Source organism: Bufo gargarizans, chromosome 3 (assembly GCF_014858855.1).
Source record: "Bufo gargarizans isolate SCDJY-AF-19 chromosome 3, ASM1485885v1, whole genome shotgun sequence".
NCBI classification, from domain to species: Eukaryota; Metazoa; Chordata; class Amphibia; order Anura; family Bufonidae; genus Bufo; species Bufo gargarizans.
Window position 1 is genome coordinate 294,999,185 of NC_058082.1, and position 23,673 is coordinate 295,022,857.

A 23,673-nucleotide genomic window follows, 5' to 3' on the forward strand; every position below is an offset into this window, starting at 1 on the left:
AGAAAGGGCATTCTAAAAATCTGACAAAACCTCTCTACAGCACCAATATAAATCTCAGTGGGCATGGGACCTCCTAAATACGACACGCATGGACAAACAGGAAGAATCATGTCATTTCCAGTGTTCATAATCACAAAAGATTACTTCAACCACTGAATCTTAGCTCTTTCTATTCCCTTGATAAATATATTTTTTTAACAACTCCTACCTCCAAACCCTATCTGAAATCCTGGCTTTTCAGACACAGTGGATCATTCTACCAAATGGTCTACACATTCAATCAAGCAAGGCTGTGGTATATGTGATGTACAAAAGTCATCTCTTCCCCTTCCCTTCACTACAAAATGATCTCTGCAGATGTCACAGAGCCTGCACATAGTTACCTGTGTCCAAATGGTTGCTTCTTTCAATTTTATCTAATATTAACAGCCCATATGTGAATATTTAATGTCCCGTAATTTTTTGAAGCCACTCCATGCATTCTACTTCCTGTCCTGGATCTTTAACTTCCTCTTTTGTTTGGAACTTTAGCATGGTAAACAGCCTCTCTTGACTTTCTCAGTCAGACCATTCAGAACGGCCAGAGAGGGAAGGGAATGAATGATTCAATTAGAGCATCACACATTACATTGATAAGTACAGTGCTCTACTGTGGTGATCTTTATCTGGGCCTAATAAGAGAACAGCAGAGCTGCCATACTGTTATCCTAATTCTACTAATCTATCATTTTACTAAAGGTGCATTTAGACGAGCAGATAATCATTTAAGAGATCACCAACACGAGCAACCAAATGTTCTAGCAGACAAATAGCATTTCAATGAAAGGATTATCGTGTAACATTTTGGTTCTTTTCGATCTATAATCATTGAAACGCCTGCCTACACAGGGCTCTCTATCATCAAGAATGTACACGATGCACACTTGCATAGCACAATTCATTAACAATAAACGATGAGTGTTCGCAGCAATGATTTCACAGACGTTTTTGGTCAGATGGCTCAATTTTTAGAAACATTTACATGCAACGAGTCTCATCCATCTTCCATCGCTTGTGTTCGAATCGTAACAATTATCTGCTCGTCTAACTCCACCTTAACGAATAACATCCGTCCCTTGCAGCAGCAGTAGATAAGCAATGGTTTAGCTATATTGAAGTTTTATCTTTTTGTGCTGACTGCTACAGAAAGACGATATTTTGAATTTAATTTTCGGTGGTATAGTACTAGCGAAATGAAAAACTATAAAAAATAGTTAAAAATTGTATTCTACCAATATGAATTAAAAAAAATACTCTTTTCTGATGAAAGTGTCCCTCTAAATCATATGCTATTAAATGAGCAGAACAAGTTGCTGCCCTTGTAGCGATGAACAGAATATAAAAAAAAAAATATATTTAGAAAATAAAATTAGAAAAAAATGTGTATTAGGCCTCATGCACACGACCGTTGTGTGCATCCGTGGCCGTTGTGCCGTTTTCCGTTTTTTTTCGCGGACCCATTGACTTTCAATGGGTCCGTGGAAAAATCTGAAAATGCACCGTTTGGCAGCCGCATCCGTGATCCGTGTTTCCTGGCCGTGAAAAAAATATGACCTGTCCTATTTTTTTCACGGCCAACGGTTCACGGACCCATTCAAGTCAATGGGTCCGTGAAAAAAGACGGATGCACACAAGATTGTCATCCGTGTCCGTGTCCGTGATCCGTGTCCGTTTTTCCTATTTCAATGGCAAACTTGACTTAGATTTTTTTTTTCATTTTTCATGTCCGTGGATCCTCCAAAAATCAAGGAAGACCCACGGATGAAAAAACGGTCACGGATCACGGACCTATGGACCCCGTTTTTGCGGACCTTAAAAAAAAAACGGTCGTGTGCATGAGGCCATAGTATGTGGTTTTAATTACCAAAAAAAAGGAAAAAAATGCATTCTTTAAAAAAATGAAAAATATCTCAGTCTGGTTATTTGAAGTGTTTAATTGTAAATAATGTTTTTTTTCATATATTTTTATCTATAAATCCAAACATTTTTTTGCAAAGCAAAAACACAAACATGAAATGGAAAATAACTAAATATTTAATAACTTTTTAAAATAAGGGTTTGTTAAGGGTTTGTCACATAAAGAAAATGCTTTTCCATTTGCTGTATTAGATCATAAAAGTAGGTCCTTTCTCTGTAAGAGCATCCCCCACTCCTTCTCACGGGGACCTTTAACACATAAACCATATTTTAAAGAACAACATGCTGAATAAAAGAACATAGTATCATAAACTGTACAATAAAATTCTAGTATATGTGGATTGTAAAACGCTTTATAGCTCTGTACTATTTTACAAACGTACAATAAAATTATATTACATGTAGTCGCATAAGACATGTTATAGCTGTGTGATACTTAAATGGTATTTAGTCTGTTGTGTAGAGAAAGAACTTTTTTATTGAAGTCCATCATCGCACAACATTTATAACTGTTGTTCCTTCACATTGCTCATGTTGATATGCCCAGGAGCCCACTCCTCTTGCTGATGTGTTTTTTCTTTCTTACGCATTTTATAAAACAGTTTTTGATGCAGTTTTGGCATGGATTTTCATTCCTTAACATTTTCAGTGGGAATTCTGGACATGGACCCCGCATTATGAATGGCCAGGGCACTTCTGTTTTTCTATGGTGCAGTTTATAAAACCACAAGCTGAAAAAAAGGGGTTGTCCCATCCGGGCCCCTGAAGTGAAGGTAAAGCACAGTGTGCATACATGGTCATCCTCCATTGTACTATGAGTGTTCTGAAAATAGCTGATCACTGGCAATTCCATAGCAGTGAATGGAGATAATGCTGCACATGCACACTGTTATGGGGACCTGTGGATGACACTGTTATGGAGGACCTGTGGATGACACACTGTTATAGGGGATCTGTGGAGAACACACTGTTATGGGGGACCTTTGGATGACACACTGTTATGGGGGACCTGTGGGGGACACACTGTTATGGGGGACCTGTGGATGACACACTGTTATGGGGGACCTGTGGATGACACACTGTTATGGGGGACCTGTGGAGGACACACTTATGAGGGATCTGTGGTAGGACACCAATATGGGGGATCTGTAGAGGACACCGTTATGGGGGATATTTGGAGGACACACTTATGGGGCATCTGGCTGTGATAATGCCTCAATGTGTGACATAGCTTTACAGATTCCTTTATTCGCAGACCTGAATGAAGAAGAAGGCCCAGTCATCCCAGTATAAAGTTTAGGCCTCCAGCCTGGAGCAAGTGCAGACAAAGGATGGGGGTGGGGCTATGTTAGCTCCACCCACACAGAACGTCCTGATGCTGGTTTGTGGCATCACTCAGGATTGTGGATAATGCAGCCTACTGGCCTGTCACTGATGTCTGGTGAGACGGGGACACTGTGCGGGGGGAACAGCAGCGGTGACGGTTCTTACAGAGATGGCTGCAGCATGGTAAAGAGACACTAGGGAGCATGTGGAGGAGGAAAATAAAGAAATTGAATACAAAAAATAAATATGTTGCACACTCGGCCCACTTAAGTATCTAACAAGCCCTGGGTGTACTGCCCATGAGAGAGCCGCAAGGTAAGATGAGTCAGAATCCAGCAGAGCACAGTGAACAGAGCCGGGATTTACAGAGCACTGACAGTCTGCCTACGTATTCCTGCTTCCTGGCACCTGAATAAAGATTTTCTCTGATGTACTGGAAAAGTGTTTTGAATTATAGCAATTCATATTAGTCAAATGTGTATGAGCACCGGATAGTGATTATTGCAAAATGTAAGTAAACAAGTGAAGTGAAAGGCAGAGTAACAAAATAAATTCCCCATAAGGTGTCTCCTGTCTGAACCAGTAAGAAGTGCAGTGGCGGCTTAGAATGATTAAAATAAACAAATTACCAGGTCCAGATTGCATACACCATCATATAGTAGTGCGATAGACATACCTTTTTGTCTAATATTTAAAGGCTATGTACACCTTTGAGGGTTTTTACTATTATAATGTACTCGTTATGAGCTGAAAATCATTTATTCAATTGGTCTGTAGTAAACAAAAATTGAACCACTGTCTCTGTGGAGCCTTGAGTTTATCTAGTAGTATTTTTCCATCATATTATACACTGCTCATTTCCATGGTTATGATCACGCTGTGATCCATCAGTGGTGGTCGTGCTTGCACACTATAGGAAAAAACACCAGTCTACGCAAGCTCCCATGTTCCCGGCAATCACGGCCACCCCTGATGGATTGCAGGGTGGTCGTAACCATGGAAAAAAGCCAAGGAAAATGGATCAACCCAGCAAGGAGGCAATATGGACAAGCACAATACATTAGTAAATGACTTGTATTAACTTTCTCTACATGATAAATGCCACTTGCTGAAGTGACACATCTCCTTTATGAACTCAACAATGACAGGGTCTGTTCCACAGGACTGATGCACAGCAAATGTTGACCAGTATTAAAAAGGGGGTAAATTGTTTGAAATCAGATCGGTCCTGGAGCTGTTAGGAAGCATTATTTTTAAATGCATTTAGCATAGACATCATATTCTGATGTTTGGTAATATTTTTTTGCTCTTTACACATGATGCGTAACGTACTTCTTAGCACAATGAAAATCTTCGGGAGTTAATATTCATGCGTGTCACCCCGATGTGTTTGAGGGGAGTTGAAAGAGAGAAGGCAGCACGTGGTGGAATGTCGCAGAGTAGATCAGAGTCTTCTTCACAACCCTCTAGGTCGAAAGTAGCATCGTCTAGCATCTCCTTATGCCTCTCGCAGGTCTGCTCTATTTTAAACTGTGAGATCCGGGATCGTAATAGCATAAGCTGGCGTGCCAGGAGGTGGTCTGAAGCCTGCATCTCCTGCTGTATGAAACAAGAAAGTACACCTAATGATACAATATCAAATTAAGGGTGTGTTCACACTAGCGTTATGGAGTCCGTTATGGCTTTCCGTTATAACAGGGTTGCAACGGAACATAACGGAATCCATAGGACGGAAAGTCGGATCCGTTTTGCTGCCCATAGACTTTCATTACGACGGAATGCAAAACAGATGCCTTTAAAAGGCATTCCGTTTTGCTCCGTCCTATTAGAAGTCTATGGGAATCAAAACGGATCCGTCTGGTTCCCGTTTGGCAAGACGGAAAACAAAATCCTGTCAACAGGACTTTGTTTTCCGTCTTGCATAACGGGACCCAGACGGATCCATTATGTTTTTTCATAGACTTCTATTAGGACGGAGCAAAACGGAATGCCTTTTAAAGGCATCCGTTTGGCATTCCGTCATAATGCAAGTCTGCGGCCTCTTTGCATTCCATCCTATGGAGTCCGTTATGTTCCGTTATAACCCTGTTATAACGGAAAGCCATAACGGACTCCATAACGCTAGTGTGAACCCACCCTAACATTGTGTACAGATGGAACAGTGTATATAGCATATACTGAATATAGCAATTTAAAAGGGTGTCCAGGATTTTTATATTAATGGCTTATCCTCAGAATAGGCCATCAATATCTGATTGGTAGGGCTCCACCACCCCTATCCTCTAAAATGTTATGGGAGAGCTTTCTAGGCATGCTCTGTGACCTGTGCAGAAGTCAGTAAGCAGTAGTTAAGGCCAACTTCACATCACCATTTTGTTTCCCGCTCTTCTGATCAATTAGAACAAAAGATAAAAAATGGATGCATTATTTTGAGCATCTGTTATCATCAGTTTGCATCTGTTTTTGTTCGTTCCATTAGAGATCTGTTATTTTAGATGGGAGAAAAAGTCTTCCTGAAATTACTTTTTCTCCTGTCTAAAGTAACAAATCTCTGACGAAACTGACAAAATTGTTGCGGATGCAAAATGATATTAACTGATGCTCAAAAATGACGGATCAGTTATTTTAGTGCAAATTGATGCATGACTGATCTATTTTTTATTTTACTGCTGGATCAGAAGAACAGAATTTTTCAAAACGGTGAGATGATCTGCAATATCATCTGCTGTGAATGGTGAATCTTGTGTTATCTATATAGAGGTGTTACTTGTCATTGTAATTCTGCCTGTAAGGATAGTGATAACAGCTAATCAGTACAGAACAGGAAATCATGACCTATTATTAGGCATAGTGACCATTGCGAAAATTGCAGGATTAAATAAAAAAATTTAAATATAGATAGTGACATGGAAAAATAAAAATTCACCAAACATTCTAAAAAATATGTTTGCCATAAAAATGTGGTTTAACCCCTTCCTGACATGGCTTTTTGCATTTTCATTTTTTCACATCATGCTTTCTTGGAACCATTACATTTTTAATTTTTCTGTTCACATAGCCATATGAGAGCTAGCTTTTTTGTTGGAGAACCTGTACTTTCTAATGGTACCATTTTATACTGCATACGATCTAGTGGGAAGCTGGCAAAAAACTCCAAATGGGGTGGAATAAAAAAAAAACGCAATTCCGCCAAAGTTTTATGAGATTTGTTTTATGCTGTTCCTTATGCAGTACTGAAAAAAAGAAAAACTTTGGGAATTTTTTTTGCAGGCAGGACTACATGGGAATTATTGCTGTGGTAGCCTCGGATCTTTCAGAGGGACCGAAGCTACCTTAGCGAACAAGATCGGGGAAGCTATTCAGGACCTGGGAATGCAGTGATCTCAGGGAAGAGCCTGCCAGATGCCGTGGCCACAATTGACCACGGCATCTGATGGATTAAATGTCTGTGATTGGTGTTTTAGACGAACCCAGACATTATCCCTAGGTGCCTGCTGAGTCAATGGAAGCTCTTAGCGCACATATTTGATCAAACATGTGATGGGCCCGACACACGTTTGATCAAATATGTGCGCTAAGAGCTTCCATTACTCATTTATAGTCGGTATTGTACCACTTTTATTTAGAATGATCCCCATTTCTTAGCTCTATTCTTTGTATATATAATGGTGTGCAGCCATTTTCTTTTTTATAATACAGTGGCATCTGTCACCATAGAGTTCCATTGTGAAAAAAAGTATACGTTAACGTATATGTTTTTCTTACCAGACTCTGCAAGATACAAAAGCGTGGTGTGCTGCGCTTTTGTATCCCTTTTTACTAAAACATATCTATTAAATGGATGGCAAAAGTGTAATGTGAACCCACTCTAAAACAGAACATTTAAGGCTATGGCCTATCTAAGACCTCATGCACACGGCCGTTGTTTTGGTCCGCATCTGAGCCGCAGTTTTGGCAGCTCGGATGCGGACCCATTCACTTCAATGGGGCCGCAAAAGATGCGGACAGCACTCCGTGTGCTGTCCGCATCCGTTGCTCCGTTCTGTGGCCCCGCAAAAAAAAAATAACATGTCTTATTCTTGCCTGCTCTTTGCGTACAAGAATAGGCAGTTATATTAAAGGCTGTCCGTGCCGTTCTACAAATTGCGGAACGCGCACGGACGCCATCCATGTTTTGCGGACCGCAAAACACACAATGTTCGTGTGCATGTAGCCTAAGGCTGTGGTCTCGTCAAGTCCAGCAAAATAGAACAAAAAAACGTATCCATTAAACAGATTTTTTTTTTTTTTTTTTTACAGTGGAACCCTATGGTGAGGGATACCACTAATTTGTGCATGTACTGATTCTAGTAGATAAGAGGCCTACAAAAAAACTGTTGCTGCTATTGAAGCTTGAAGTTGATTATCAGCAAAATTATCAGCAAGACTACTAGACACTTCTGAGATAGCGGACACAATAACTTATGATGCTAATATTGACCAGGGATCCGACCTAACTGTAATACCTATAAAGAAATGTAGCCATTGCCATATGACAGCTTCCTATTAAATGTGCATAGAGAGGGAGTTGTTAATCACTAATTGGACCGTCCAAAGGACAGAGAATTCTATAAGGCTGGGTTCAGACCTGAGCGTTTTACAGCGCGTTCCTATGGGAATGGTTCTCACCTGAGCGTTTTACAGCGCGTACGATCGCGCTGTAAAATGCCCGACGCCCCAAGAAGTACATGAGCTTCTTTGGGGCATCTTGTCGCCCGTTCCCGTACATAGACTTCCGGGAACGCGCGACAATGGGCATTCGCTTGTCTCTGTATGCGCGATTGCAAACGCCGGTACAATCGCGCATACAGAGCGCGACATCCCGAACGCTCAGGTCTGAACCCAGCGTTAGGGTCCATTCACACGTCCGTGGTGTATTGCGGATCCGCAATACACCCGGCCGGCAGGGGCGTAGCTATAAGGGGTGCAGAGGTAGCAGTCGCTACCGGGCCCAGGAGCCTGAGGGGGCCCAAAGACCCTTGTGCCACATAAGACACTGGCATTATAGAAAGTGCATACTGGTCAATTTACACCTCTGGCTGGAGGGAAGGGGTTAGGTTAAGAATTTGGCATGAGGGGGGGCCCTTTCAATGTTTGCCTCAGGCAGCAGGAAGGATATGTGCTCCTCTTGCCAGCAAGCAATGAGGGACGGGGGCCCAAGCTGAACTCTTGCACCAGGGCCCATGAGCTTTTAGCTACGCCCCTGCCGGCCGGCACCCCCATAGAACATAGGACATGTTCTATTATTTTCCGGAGCCGCGGACCGGAAGTTCGGGACCGTGCTCCGGAAGTGCGGATGCGGACAGCACACTGTGTGCTGTCCGCATCCATTTCTGCCCCTTAGAGAATGCATGGGTCCGCACCCGTTCCGGATAATTGCAGACTGGATGCAGACACATTCTACGGACGTGTGAATGGACCTTTAGTAACTTACAGGTTATACTGAATATCATTCTGCTCAGCTCCTCCAGCTCTATAACATGTTACCTACATATGAAACACCAAGCATATAGCGACAGGTTACGTTTAACTATCAAGTGCTGGCCAATACCACTAATGAAATATGTGAAAGACCTCATGTCCACAGCCATATTGTAGATTTGTGTTGCATACATTAGTAATATGTCATTTATAGTCTGCAACAGGCCCATATTGTCCTTGGCACATGGAAGTTTTGTTCTCACCACTTCGGACCTTCACTTATGATATGGTTGAGAAATCTCAATAAAATACATTCTGTTCATTGAATTTATGCATGAAAAGCACTAAAACAAAAACAAAAAAACTTACTAGTTCTTTCCTCAGCCATTGTAAAGCTTCATCTATAGAGCTGAACCCACAGATGCTGTTTTTTTGGATGCTTTGCTCTTGATTAGAAGATAGTTTCTCTTGGGCAACAGCTCGATTTTTTGCCCATGGTCGTGCTTGTACTCTCTGTGTCCATTCTTGGTATGATGGTCGACGGGTTTGCAGGTTCAATCTGGCTGTCAGGGCTTTAACAGACTCTAAATCAGGAGCTATATCACCCTCCTCATCTTCACACAGCTCATTGAATATAACTGGACTGAAAGACATGGCTGTGCAAAGTTACAGCCCACACAAAACAAAGTCGTAAAGATCAGGAGATTATAAGCCAACCCAGGATAAGTCTATGCTCTCCAGAAGAAATTTTCCAGAAGAAAATAATACCTACAGGCATGTGGAGATCAACCAACCAGTTTTACCAAGGTCCATGTGGTTCTGTGAAGTGCTTCAGACACATACTTCCTAATACCTCTTAGCTCCAAGTACACCGTGTTTTATTAGTTTTTATGATTTATTATTATGCCTGTAAGATCCTCCTATTTCTGCAGGAAACTGCACCCAGTATCTAAGTTTATCCAGTGTTCAGGAGAACAATAACAGTCGCCTTATGATCAGCATGCAAAGGAAAAGTCATTAACACATTCATCATCTATGATCTATTTAAAGATGACCCTAGAACAGGAAAGGGAAGGGAAGAGGCTGAGTGAAATCCAGAACAGAACATTACAAACATTAATAGATGTCACTATCACAACTTACCTCCTGTAGAACTATCTGCAAAAGACAAGGCGGTCTAAGCATTCAAGTAGGTGGCCTACAGGTAACTCAACATCCACTACATGAGAACCAAATATCAGTTTATATGGAAAATGATTAAGTCTGTCCATCAAATGCTACATCATAAATCATTATATCATCATTTATTTATAACAAGTCTAATAAACCGATAAGACTAAAGTAATAGACCAGCAATTTCAAATATTTCTTGAGAGGAAATATCACCCAGTGAGTACGCAGGGTAGACAGGTTAAAACTGTGCATTCAGATCAAGGCCTCTACACTACATATAAAGCATACCAAACCACCATTACAACATCCTGCCACAAGAAGAGGAAAATGAATTATAAGAGACAATGTTCAGTCATACTCTTAAAGAAAATCTGTCACCAGGCAATTCATGGTTAAACCAGCTACAGTGCCTTCTAGGGCTAGCTCAGCTGGGTGAAAGGATATCTTTCATTTAGCGATCTGTTGCAAATGCTTTGGGTTTTGCCACAGATATCACTTTGGATCTGTCGCTTTGCCTTGAAAGCAATAGTGAAAATCCATGAAAATTCTGCATAATTAGCAATTAGAAAAATGTACAGTATACTCTTACTTCCTTGTGGACAAGGTTTTGAAAAAGGTACTTTCAATCTACACTGAGCAAAAATATAAACGCAACACTTTCGGTTTTGCTCCCATTTTGCATGAGCTGAACTCAAAGATCTGAAACATTTTCCACATACACAAAAGACCCATTACTCTCAAATATTGTTCACAAATCTGTCTAAATCTGTTAGTGAGCACTTCTCCTTTGCCAAAATAATCCATCCCACCTCACAGGTGTGGCATATCAAGGTGCTGATTAGACAGCATAAATATTGCACAGGTGTGCCTTAGACTGCCAACAATAAAAGTCTACTCTGAAATGTGCAGTTTGATCACACAGCATAATGCCACAGATGTTGCAACATTTGAGGGAGCGTGCAATTGGCATGCTGACTGCAGGAATGTCCACCAGAGCTGTTGCCCGTGCAATGAATGTTAATTTCTCTACCATAAGCCATCTCCAAAGGCGTTTCAGAGAATTTGGCAGTACATCCAACCGGCCTCACAACCGCAGACCACATGTAACCACACCAGCCCAGGACCTCCACATCCAGCATGTTCACCTCCATGATCGTCTGAGACCAGCCACCCGGACAGCTGCAGCAACAATCAGTTTGCATAACCAAAGAATTTCTGCACAAACTGTCAGAAACTGTCTCATGGAAGTTCATCTGCATGCTTGTCATCCTCATCTGGGTCTGGACCTGACTGCAGTTCGTTGTCGTAACCAACTTGAGTGGGCAAATGCTCACATTCGATGGCATCTGGCACGTTGGAGAGGCGTTCTGTTCACGGATGAGTTCCCGGTTTTCACTGTTCAGGGCAGATGGCAGACAGCGTGTGTGGCGTCGTGTGGGTGAGCGGTTTGCTGATATCAATGTTGTGGATCGAGTGTCCCATGGTGGAGGTGGGGTTATGGTATGGGCAGGCATATGTTATGGACAATGAACACAGGTACATTTTATTGATGGCATTTTGAATGCACAGTGGTACCATGGCGAGACCCTGAAGCCCATTGTTGTGCCATTCATCCACGACCATCACCTCATGTTGCAGCATAATAATGCACGGCCCCATATTGCAAGGATCTGTACACAATTCCTCGAAGCTGAAATCATCCCAGTTTTTGCATGGCCAGCATACTCACCGGACATGTCACTGTCACAGGTTAAGGGGAAGGGAAAACACCAAATACACACCACAACGAATAGACAACAATCTAGGCCTCAAAAGCTAAGGAAGATGGATGGTGACCTCCTAGAAATCCCTAGGCCTTTCCCTAACTCCTGCCAGTATGAGCAGATCCTGATGGTGGAAATACTCATACACCGGATACCTAAAGCCCTGCTAAAACTGACGAGCCCTAGGATAGGTAGCAGGGGATGAGACAGCTGGTTCCATCCAGAATAAAGGAACCTGCGTCTCCCTGTGGCCTAGAAACAACACACTCCAGATAATAAGAAACAGGCAACAAGTACTTAGCTTAGAGATGAATGGAGAAGCAGGAGATCCAAGACAAACCAGCACTAGCAACTCCAAGCAGAAACTATGAACCGCATGGTCAGCAGTGTGAGGCGGATCTAAATGGAGCCTCATCACTGATAACAAGCAGCACCTGAGGAGAGGTGAGATCCTGCCAAACAACAACTTACATAGAGGAAAACAGAGAGACCTGTCAGATAGCCTCACGTACAGCAAGTCTATCCGATCTTCTCACCTCTCCCACAGGAGGGACCATGACAATACAGTCCTGATCAAAAGTTTAAGACCACTTGAAAAATGGCTAAAAATCATATTTTACATTGTTGGATCTTAACAAGGTTCCAAGTAGAGCTTCAACATGCAACAAGAAGAAATTCGAGTGAGACAAAACATTTTTTGAGCATTCAATTAATTGAAAATAACGATTAAACTGAAACAGGCTGTTTTTCAGCTGATCCAAATTTTAGGACCACATGCCTTTAAAACGCCAAATCTGTGCAAAGACGTGGATTCATTGTCATTTTCTGTCAGGTAATCACACATTGTGATGGCAAAGGCAAAAAAACTCTCCCTTTTTGGACGTGGTCGTGTTGTTGAACTGCATAAGCAGGGTCTCTCACAGCGCGCCATCGCTGCTGAGGTGGGACGCAGTAAGACAGTAATTTGGAATTTCTTAAATGATCCTGAGGGTTATGGAACAAAAAAGTCAAGTGGAAGACCCAAAAAAATTTCATCAGCACTGAGCCGGAGGATACAATTGGCTGCCCGTCAAGACACTGGACGATCCTCTACCCAAATTAAGGCCCTTACTGGTGCTGACTGCACCCCTATAACCATCAGACGGCATCTGAGACTGAAGGGCTTCAAAAACAAAAAAAAACGTCTTCAAAGACCTCTTCTTCTTTAACGCCACAGAACTGCTCGTTTGGACTTTGCAAGAGAGCACCAAACATGGGACATTCAAAGGTGGAAGAAAGTTTTATTCTCTGATGAGATTTTTTTTTACCTTGATGGTCCTGATGGTTTCCAACGTTACTGGCATGACAAGCAGATCCCACCTGACATGTTTTCTACGCGCCACAGTGGAGGGGGCGCCATAATGGTCTGGGTGCTTTTTCCTTCAGTGGAACAATGGAGCTTCAGGAAGTGCAGGGGCGTCAAACGGCCGCTGGCTATGTCCAGATGTTGCAGAGAGCCTTCCTCATGACTGAGGGCCCTCATCTGTGTGGTAACGACTGGGTTTTTCAACAGGACAACGCTACAGTACACAATGCCCGCAGGACAAGGGACTTCTTCCAGGAGAATAACATCACTCTTTTGGCCCATTCTGCGTGTTCCCCTGATCTAAATCCAATTGAGAACCTTTGGGGATGGATGGCAAGGGAAGTTTACAAAAATGGGCAACAGTTCCAGACAGTAGATGGCCTTTGTGCGGCCTTCTTCTCCACTTGGAGAAATGTTCCCACTCACCTCATGGAAACGCTTGCATCATGCATGCCGAAACAAATTTTTGAAGTGATAAACAATAACGGCGGAGCTACTCATTACTGAGTTCATGTTTGGAAGTTGGATTTCTGTTTTGGGCTTCTTTTTTTTTTTTTTTTTTGGAGGTGTGGTCCTAGACTTTTGTTTAGCTGAAAAACAGCCTGTTTCAGTTTATTAGTTGTTTTCATTAAATTGAATGCTCAAAAAATGTTTTGACTCACTCCTATTTCTTCTTGTTGCATGTTGAAGCTCTACTTGGAACCTTGTTAAGATCCAGCCATGCTAAATATGATTTTTTGCAATTTTTCAAGTGGTCTTAAACTTTTGATCAGGACTGTACTTCTACTACTGTTCTTCTACTGGTGGCCTCCGAACACCCAGGACTGACTTTATCAGGATGCGCCCTGTGAAAGGCCCTCACAAGCCGACTGGCATTCATGTCGGTCGCAGAAACCCACATTCTTTCCTCTGGACTGTAACCCTTCCAGTGCACGAGGTACTGAAGAGATCCATGAAGAATACGTGAGTTCACTATCCTGGCAATCTGAAACTCAAGATTACCATCAACCATGACAGGAGGTGGTGGCAGGGAGGATGGTTCAGCAGGTTCAAAATATCTTTTCAGCATGACTTGTGAAACACATTAGGAATCTTCAAAGCCTGCGGAAGCTCAAGACGAAAAGCAACCAGATTAATAATGGCAGAGTGTCACCACCAGACATCTGGGAAGCTCTGACAGACGTTCTTCAGAACCTCCTGCTTAAGGTTCCTTTTGTTTTGCTTTCGTTTTCTCATCTTGTTAGCCTCTCTCAGCTGTCATGTAGTTGCACTGATTGCATCCCTTTAAATCCCTTCCCATACTGCATCACTTTGCGGTTTATACAACTTCCTGGAGTGTGTGCATGCTGGATGCTACTACTGAGTCTTCTACAGATAAGTTTGTTCTTTCATTTGTATTTTCCTGTTTGCTGGATCCTAGGTGACCCTGACTCCCTCCGTATTAAGTGTAGGGAGCCGGTGGTCGTGTCCCCACACTTTTATAGGGTGTTCAGGTGTAATACAGTCGAGGAACGAGGATATGCAATCATCTACCATAGAGATTTTTGCATAGGCTGAGCAGTAAGGGAGAGAGCCAGGTCTGTTACAGGGCTTATCCTCTGGTTCCTTAGTTTTGGATGCAGTCAGTCGGATCTTCATTTTGTGTCTTCTAGTTTCTGTACACCTTCCGTGACACAGAGATCTTGTATGGCCCAATAAACCTTAGCCCCAATTTCCAAGAGGGTACCTTCAACTTAATGTTTCTTGTGGACAGCCACACAGAATCACCCACTCTCAGGTCCAGACCACTCACACATCTCTTGTCAACCATACATTTATACTTTTTGCCCATTTTATTTAAATTGTTTTGAATCTTCCTCCAAATAGATAACAACGAAGATGAGAATCTTTCCTCTTCAGGTATACCAGACGTCTCAGTACCAGAAAATGTGCCAAACTGAGGATAAAACCCATATGCACTAAAAAACGGCGACTTATCAGTGGACTCCTGTCTACGCTTATTTATAGCAAACTCGGCCAACGACAAAAATGAAGACCACTCCTCTTGATTCTCAGAGACAAAAAATCTCAAATAAGTCTCCAGATTCTGGTTAGTGCACTCAGTCTGCCTGTTCGACTGAGGATGTAAGGCCGAAGAGAAGGACAATTGGACCCCCAGACGAATACAGAACGCCTTCCAGAATCTGGAAACAAATTGAGTCCCTCTATCAGACACCACATTAGAGGGAATGCTGTGTAGTTTCACAATGTTATCGACAAACATTTGAGCGAGAGTTTTGGCATTAGGTAAACCTGATAATGGTATAAAGTGTGCCATCTTGCTGAAGTGGTCAACAACCACCAGAATCACAGTTTTCCCAGAAAAATTAGGCAAATCTGTAATAAAGTCCATGGACAAATGAGTACAGGGTCGGGATGGGATAGACAAGGGAAGTAGAGATCCTGAATGGCGAGTATGAGCCACCTTAGCACACGCACAAGTCTCACAAGCTGCCACATAGCCCATAACACATTTACGTAACCCTGACCACCAGAATCTTCGAGAAATGAGATCCACAGTGGATCTGCTCCCAGGGTGTCCCGTAAGAACAGTATCGTGATGTTCCTTAAACACCTTGTGTCATAGTTCCGAAGGGACAAACAACTTCCCTGGAGGACAGGAATCGGGTGTCTCTCCCTGGGCCTCCAACACCTCTGCATCCGCCTTGACGTTTTTAATCCCAGGACGATAAGTGACAATAAAATTAAATCTAGTAAAAAGCAACGACCATCTGGCCTGCCTTTGGTTCAGATGTTTAGCTGATTACAGGTAGGCCAGATTTTTGTGATCAGTAATTACCATAACGGGATAAATCGCTCCTTCCAACCAATAACGCCAGTCTTCAAAAGCCAATTTAATGGCCGACAACTCTCTATTATCTACATCATAATTTCTTTCGGAGAGATTTTTTAGAGAAAAAGCATAAGGGCGCCAATTGCTAGGAGAAGAACCCTGCGATAAGACTGCTCCCACCCCTCATCATCAGAGACATGCTGCGGTGGTCTTCCCGTCCTCATCATGAAGCATAAGTGGCTGCATCTCTTCCACTTCTGGGGCAGGGCTATGTGGATGGCCCACGGTAACCCTGCCAGCAGAGTCACCAAAAAGCATAAGAGACTGCCATGGGCTGCAGGTGCCAACTCTGATCTTTCAGCAGGGGACTGGGTGGGAGACAATGTGAAGGAATTGGAGGCACTGTCAGCCACCCAATCTACTATCGCCTGTACTTGTTCTGGCCTCACCATTCGTACTGTACTAAATGCAGTGTAGGCCGCAAATGTACTTTCTAGCGTAAAAGATGAGCATTTGTCACCCAACAATGTAACAGACGAATTAGTGAAATGAATTTCCCTGTCCACTATGTAGAGCAGGGGTATATCACAGCCAAAAATTGGTGAATTTCACCCGACAATGTAAGAGACAAATTAGTGAAATTTATTTCCTCGTCCACTAGTTAGAACAGGGGTATATCACAGCCAAAAATTGGTAATTGTCACCCGACAATGTAACTGACGAATTAGTGAAATGTTTTTCCCTGTCCACTAGGTACAGCAGGGGTATATCACAACCAAAAATTTGTGAATTTCACCCGACAATGTAACAGACGAATTACTGAAATGTATTTTCCTGTCCACTAGGTAGAGCAGGGGTATATCACATCCAAAAATTGGTGAATGTCACCCGACAATGTAACAGACGAATTAGTGAAATGTTTTTCCCTGTCCACTAGGTAGAGCAGGGGTATATCACACAGCTAAAAATTGGTGAATGTCACCCGACAATGTAACAGACGAATTAGTGAAATGTATTTCCTGTCCACTATATGGAGCAGTGGTATATCACAGCCAAGATTGGTGAATTTCACCCGACAATGTAACAGATGAATTAGTGAAATGTATTTCCCTGTCCACTATGTAGAGCAAGGGTATATCACAGCCAAAAATTGTTTATTGTCACCCGACAATGTAACAGACAAATTAGTGAAATGTATTTCCCTTTCCACTATGTAGAGCAGGGGTATATCACAGCCAAAAATTGGTGAATGTCACCCGACAATGTAACAGATGAATTAGTGAAATGTATTTCCCTGTCCACTATGTAGAGCAGTGGTATATCACAGCCAAATATTGGTGAATTTCACCTGACAATGTAACAGACGAATTAGTGAAATGTATTTCCCTGTCCACTATATAGAGCAGTGGTATATCACAGCCAAGATTGGTGAATTTCACCCGACAATGTAACAGATGAATTAGTGAAATGTATTTCCCTGTCCACTATGTAGAGCAGGGGTATATCACAGCCAAAAATTGTTTAATGTCACCCGACAATGTAACAGATTAATTAGTGAAATGTATTTCCCTTTCCACTATGTAGAGCAGGGGTATATCACAGCCAAAAATGGTGAATGTCACCCGACAATGTAACAGATGAATTAGTGAAATGTATTTCCCTGTCCACTATGTAGAGCAGTGGTATAGCACAGCCAAAAATTGGTGAATTTCACCCGACAATGTAACAGACGAATTAGTGAAATGTATTTCCCTGTCCACTATGTAGAGCAGGGGTATATCTGTAATGACCGGCGTCACGCACAGGGAGGGAAAAGGGAAAGCCCTGCCCAAGGGAGAGGGAAAGGTGGTGACCCCTGACTCACCTTGCGGCTGGCACCTGACTGCCCTGATGTCCCTAGACGGGTTCCTCACCCATGCAGCGATCACGTGCCTAAACACTGGCTTTCCCTAAAATGAGCCCTAGATAGTGAACGGGCCGGTGGGATCGCTAGTCCGCACCACTGACACTAAGAGGGAAACACCAGGGAGAGGACAGACAATACAGACAAACACATAAACCCAGGTGGGCGACCACAGCAGACCACAAAGGTCCAACAGGGATCCGGAGGGAAACGTTCTGGACCAACAACCAGAGAACGCAGCAACACAGCTCCAGTGGGTCAGTATAGAAGTCCAGGCAGGAAGCTCTATATCTGGCAACCAGAGAAGTGTGAGAGGGGAATATAAGGAGGTTGGGAGTGCTGGACAAGGAACAGCTGAGGAGAAGGAGCTACGGATCCCTGAGTGAGCCAAAAAGGGTTGCAAAGCAAACCCAGAAAGCTACCATAAGGAAACAGCCCTATCTTACATAGAGCGCGCAGCCAACCGCTGCGACTTCCTGACCCCGGGTATAACAGAGTCAGGCGTGGGTCTTGACACCCTCGTGACAGTACCCCCCTCTCTACGAGGGGCCTCCGGACACTTAGGACCAGGTCTCTCAGGATGAGAGGCATGAAAAGCCCGAACTAGCCTGTCGGCGTTTACCTCAGATGCAGGAACCCACATTCTTTCCTCTGGACCGTAACCTCTCCAATGCACCAGATATTGAAGAGAGCGGCGAACCCGACGAGAATTAACAATTTTGGATATCTGAAACTCTAGATTACCATCCACAACAACAGGAGGGGGTGGCAGCGGTGACGATTCTAGAGGTGGAACATATTTTTTGAGTAACGACTTATGAAAGACGTTATGGATTTTAAAAGTCTGAGGTAGCTCTAGGCGAAAAGCCACGGGGTTGATGATGGCTACAATTTTGTAAGGGCCAATGAACCTAGGACCCAGTTTCCAAGAGGGAACCTTTAATTTAATATTCCTAGTAGACAACCACACATAGTCATTCACTCCTAGGTCCGGACCTGGCGACCGTCTCTTATCAGCATTTGTATTTACCTCCCATATTTTTCAAGTTAGCTTGCACCTTCTAACATACCGATGAAAGAGATGACGAAAACCGTTCCTCTTCGGGAACCCCAGAAGACCCCCCCTCTTTGAAAGTACAGAATTGGGGATGAAAACCATATTCACCAAGAAATGCTGACTTGCCAGACGACGATTATTTATGGCAAACTCAGCTAACGGTAAATATGATGACCACAACTCTTGGTTTTCAGACACAAAACATCTTAGATATGTCTCAAGGTTTTGGTTGGTACGCTCAGTCTGTCCATTCGACTGAGGATGGAAAGCTGAGGAAAACGACAAGTGTACCCCCAAACGGGAACAAAAAGCTTTCCAAAATTTAGAAATAAACTGGGTACCCCGATCCGAAACAACATCGGAAGGGACCCCGTGAAGCTTCACGATTTCACTGATGAATACCTGAGCAGGAGTCTTAGCATTAGGTAGTGCGGGTAACGCAATGAAGTGTACCATTTAGCTAAACCTGTCCACTACTACCAAAATAACTGTTTTACCCGCAGACAAAGGTAAGTCAGTGATAAAATCCATTGACAGATGTGTCCACGGTCTATTGGGAATGACGAGTGGTAATAGAGACCCTGCAGGACGTGTATGCGAAACTTTTGCGCACGCACAGGTAGAACAAGAAGACACAAAATCCAATACATCCTGACGCAACCTTGGCCACCAAAAACGACGAGACAATAGCTCCAAGGTTGCTTTACTACCCGGGTGCCCAGCAAGTGCCGAATTATGATGTTCCTTTAATAATTCGAAATGCAGGTTCAACGGTACAAACAATTTCTCTGAGGGGCAAGAGACCGGGGCGTCCCCCTGGGCCTCTAACACCTTCCCCTCCAGAGCAGAGTGTACCGCAGAAACAACCACTCCTCTTTGAAGAATGGGTACCGGATCACTCACATTACCCCCTCCTGGGAAACAATGAGAATTTTTTGCCCCAGGACGATAGGTAATAACAAAGTTAGAGAGGAAAAAGCAACTTTAGCGGCGTCAGACCATTTAGAAAAATCAGTCCCCTTCCTAGTCATGTCAGTAAGGGGTTTTACAATAACTCAATAATTTTTTATGAATTTCCTATAGACATTCGCGAAGCCCAAGAACCGTTGCAGTGCTTTGAGGTTCTCAGGAAGATCCCAATCTAAAATTGCCTGGACCTTCCTAGGATCCATATGAAACCTGAAGCAGATAAAAAATAACCTAGGAATTGTATCTCCTGAACGGCGAAGACACATTTTTCAATTTTAGCATATAATTTATTCGTCCGTAGGACCTACAGTACTTGTCTGACATGCGCCTCATTTGTTCTCAGATCAGACGAATAAATTAAACTATCATCTAGGTATATTAGCACAAACCTGCCGATTAGATGACTAAAAATGTAATTAACAAAATGTTGAAAGACGGCAGGAGCATTGGTCAGACCGAAAGGCATAACTAGATTTTCATAATGCCCCTCAGGGGTGTTAAAAGCTGTCATCCACTCATCCCCCTCCTTGATACGAATCAGATTGTAGGCCCCCCTAAGATCAAGTTTGGAGAACCACATAGCACCCGCAATCTGGTTAAACAGGTCAGGAATGAGAGGAAGAGGGTATGGGTCTCGATGGTTATCCGATTTAATTCGCGAAGATCTAGGCAAGGACGCAGACCCCCATCTTTCTTTTTAACGAAGAAAAACCCTGCAGCCACGGGTGAAGAAGAGGGTCTGATGTGTCCCTTAGCCAAGCTCTCGGAGATATAATCTTTCATGGCTTGTCTCTCTGGACCCGAAAGATTATATAACCTGGTCTTGGGTAATTTTGCGCCGGGAATAAGGTTAACCGGGCAATCATAAGGACGGTGAGGTGGTAACTTCTGACAACCCTTTTCAGAAAAACTTCCTCAAAATCCGAAATAAATGTAGGTAGGGTAGTTATGGAGGCGACTAAGCAATTGCTATTTAAGCAATTTTCTCTGCAATGCTCACTCCACTCCGATATCTCCCTGGCCTGCCAATCCACCACTGGATTGTGCGCTACCAACCAGGGAAGGCCCAGCACTACCGGAGTGGGAAGCCCCTCCAGAACATAACATGAAAGCATCTCGTTATGGTGGTCCCCTACCCGAAGGTGTAAATTATGAACAATGTGGGTGAGGTTTCTCTGAGACAGAGGAGCAGAATCAATAGCGAATATGGAAATAGGTCTCTGTAGCGTACAGAGAGACAAACCCATAGTGCGGGCAAAATGGGCATCTATCAAATTTACCCCTGTTCCACTGTCTAGAAAGAAAGAAATAGTCTCTGTCTTAACACCAAAAACAATAACCGCTGGCAACACAAATTGCGATGTATGTATGGAGGAAACATATACCCCCCTGCTGACATCCTACACACAGCCTGGGGTTAGTAGTTTTCCGACGGTCTTTTGTTTCTGAGGAAAGAAGGACAGACATTAATGAAATGACCCCTCTCCCCACAAAAAAAACAAACCCCACGCCTACGGCAAACCTCAGGAGGACGGACCTGATGAGTGGTTCCTCCTAGCTGCATAGGCTCGTCTAAGTCCGTACAGACTAACTGCTGCTTGGGAGGGGTTACCAATTGCTCCGGTTTTTTCAACCTGTCTATTCGGATAGAAAGGGACATAACCGCATCAAGGGAAAAGGGGGTCTCATATAATGCAAGCGCATCCTTAACCCTTTCGGATAACCCAGAGCAGAACTGACTCCTGAGAGCCGGGTCGTTCCATTGGGTATCCGTAGCCCACCTACGGAAGTCAGAGCAATACTCCTCTACCAGCCGCTCTCCTTGTAGGAGTCTCTGTAATCTTGATTCAGCCAGTGCGACTCGGTCAGGGTCGTCATATATGAGAAAAACTCATCCACTGACCGAAGAGCCTGGGAATCAGTGGGTAAAGAGAACGCCCAGGACTGCGGGTCCCCCTGCAGCAGGAAAATAACAACCCCCACCCGCTGTTCTTCACTACCAGAGGAGTAAGGGCACAGTTTAAAATATAATTTACAGGCCTCACGGAATGTCAAAACCTTGTCCCTTCCCCCAGAAAATCTGTCAGGGAGAGGGACCTTGGGTTCCGCAACAACCTGGTTACCAGTAGCAACTGCTGGGCTTGCGGTCAGTTGTAATTGCTGCTGTTGCTGGAGGACCGACGCCTTCAATCCTGCCACCTCCAAAGACAAGCCATGAAATTGTTTGGACAGAGCAGCAATTGGATCCATACTGGATTCTAAGTAGGTACATTTTTTTTTTTTTTTTACCTACACAAAATAAGGGCCAGATATAATGTAATGACCGGCGTCACGCACAGGGAGGGAAAAGGGAAAGCCCTGCCCAAGGGAGAGGGAAAGGTGGTGACCCCTGACTCACCTTGCAGCTGGCACCTGACTGCCCTGACGTCCCTAGACGGGTTCCTCACCCGTGCGGCGATCACGTGCCTAAACCCTGGCTTTCCCTAAAATGAGCCCTAGATAGTGAACGGGCCGGTGGGATCGCTAGTCCGCACCACTGACACTAAGAGGGAAACACCAGGGAGAGGACAGACAATACAGACAAACACATAAACCCAGGTGGGCGACCACAGCAGACCACAAAGGTCCAATAGGGATCCGGAGGGAAACGTTCTGGACCAACAACCAGAGAACGCAGCAACACAGCTCCAGTGGGTCAGTATAGAAGTCCAGGCAGGAAGCTCTATATCTGGCAACCAGAGAAGTGTGAGAGGGGAATATAAGGAGGTTGGGAGTGCTGGACAAGGAACAGCTGAGGAGAAGGAGCTACGGATCCCTGAGTGAGCCAAAAAGGGTTGCAAAGCAAACCCAGAAAGCTACCATAAGGAAACAGCCCTATCTTACATAGAGCTCGCAGCCAACCGCTGCGACTTCCTGACCCCGGGTATAACAGAGTCAGGCGTGGGTCTTGACACCCTCGTGACAATATCACAGCCAAAAATTGTTTAATGTCACCCGATAATGTAACAGACGAATTAGTGAAATGTATTTCCCTGTCCACTATGTAGAGCAGGGGTATATCACAGCCAAAAATTGGTGAATTTCACCCGACAATGTAACAGACGAATTAGTGAAATGTATTTCCCTGTCCACTAGTTAACGACCATCTGGCCTGCCTTGGGTTCAGACGTTTAGCCGACTGCAGGTAGGTCAGATTTTTGTGATCAGTAATTATCGTAACAGGGTGAATCGCTCCTTCCAACCAATGACGCCACTCTTCAAAAGCCAATTTAATGGGGAGTACGTCCTCGTTCGCTCCAGTGTTTGGGAGATAAACAGCTGAACACTTCCATGGGACATTGTGGACATGCTTGGTGACCCAGGTGGTGGCGTTGCTGGCACATCCTCTGTTTGCAGGGTGGCAGGTGCCACTGTCACTCCAGAGGGGGATGAAGAGGCCGAGACTGCAGCAGAAGAGGAAGCAGGAGGAGCCAGAGACCTTTCTTTGTCTTTGAGATGTCTACTCCACTGCAGCTCCTGCCTTTGGGAATGTCACACAACAATGTAACAGATGAATTAGTGAAATCTATTTCCCTGTCCATAGAGCAGGGGTATATCACAGCCAAAAATTTGGGTATGTCACCCAACAATGTATCAGACGAATTAGTGAAATGACTTAAAATAACATAAAATACGTAAAAATAAAAAATAACAATCTTGATCTAGGAGGTAGAGGTCCATATGGAGTGGTAGGTTGAGGAGGCGGTGGACGTGGAGGTGGAGTTGGAAGCGGCGGTGGAGGAGGAGGAGGTAGCCAACACTGATTTATTTATATATTTTCTTATTTTGTTGTTTAAATTAGGGTACACCCCAAAACATTGGGAAATATAAAAAACAAAACAAAGAGAA

The 23,673-nt window shown here is 43.6% G+C and overlaps 1 protein-coding gene across 1 annotated transcript; it reads right to left on the reverse strand.

Annotated features, from left to right (window-relative positions):
- Positions 1–3,003: 3,003 nt before the first annotated feature.
- On the reverse strand, positions 3,004–9,622 carry FAM167B (family with sequence similarity 167 member B). The gene is made up of 3 exons (XM_044285186.1): positions 9,515–9,622; positions 9,112–9,398; positions 3,004–4,881 (listed from the first exon to the last, which is right to left on the reverse strand). The coding sequence occupies exons 2-3, from the start codon at positions 9,394–9,396 to the stop codon at positions 4,618–4,620; spliced, it is 549 nt and encodes a 182-aa protein (XP_044141121.1). The 5' UTR covers positions 9,397–9,398; positions 9,515–9,622; the 3' UTR covers positions 3,004–4,617.
- Positions 9,623–23,673: the final 14,051 nt, after the last annotated feature.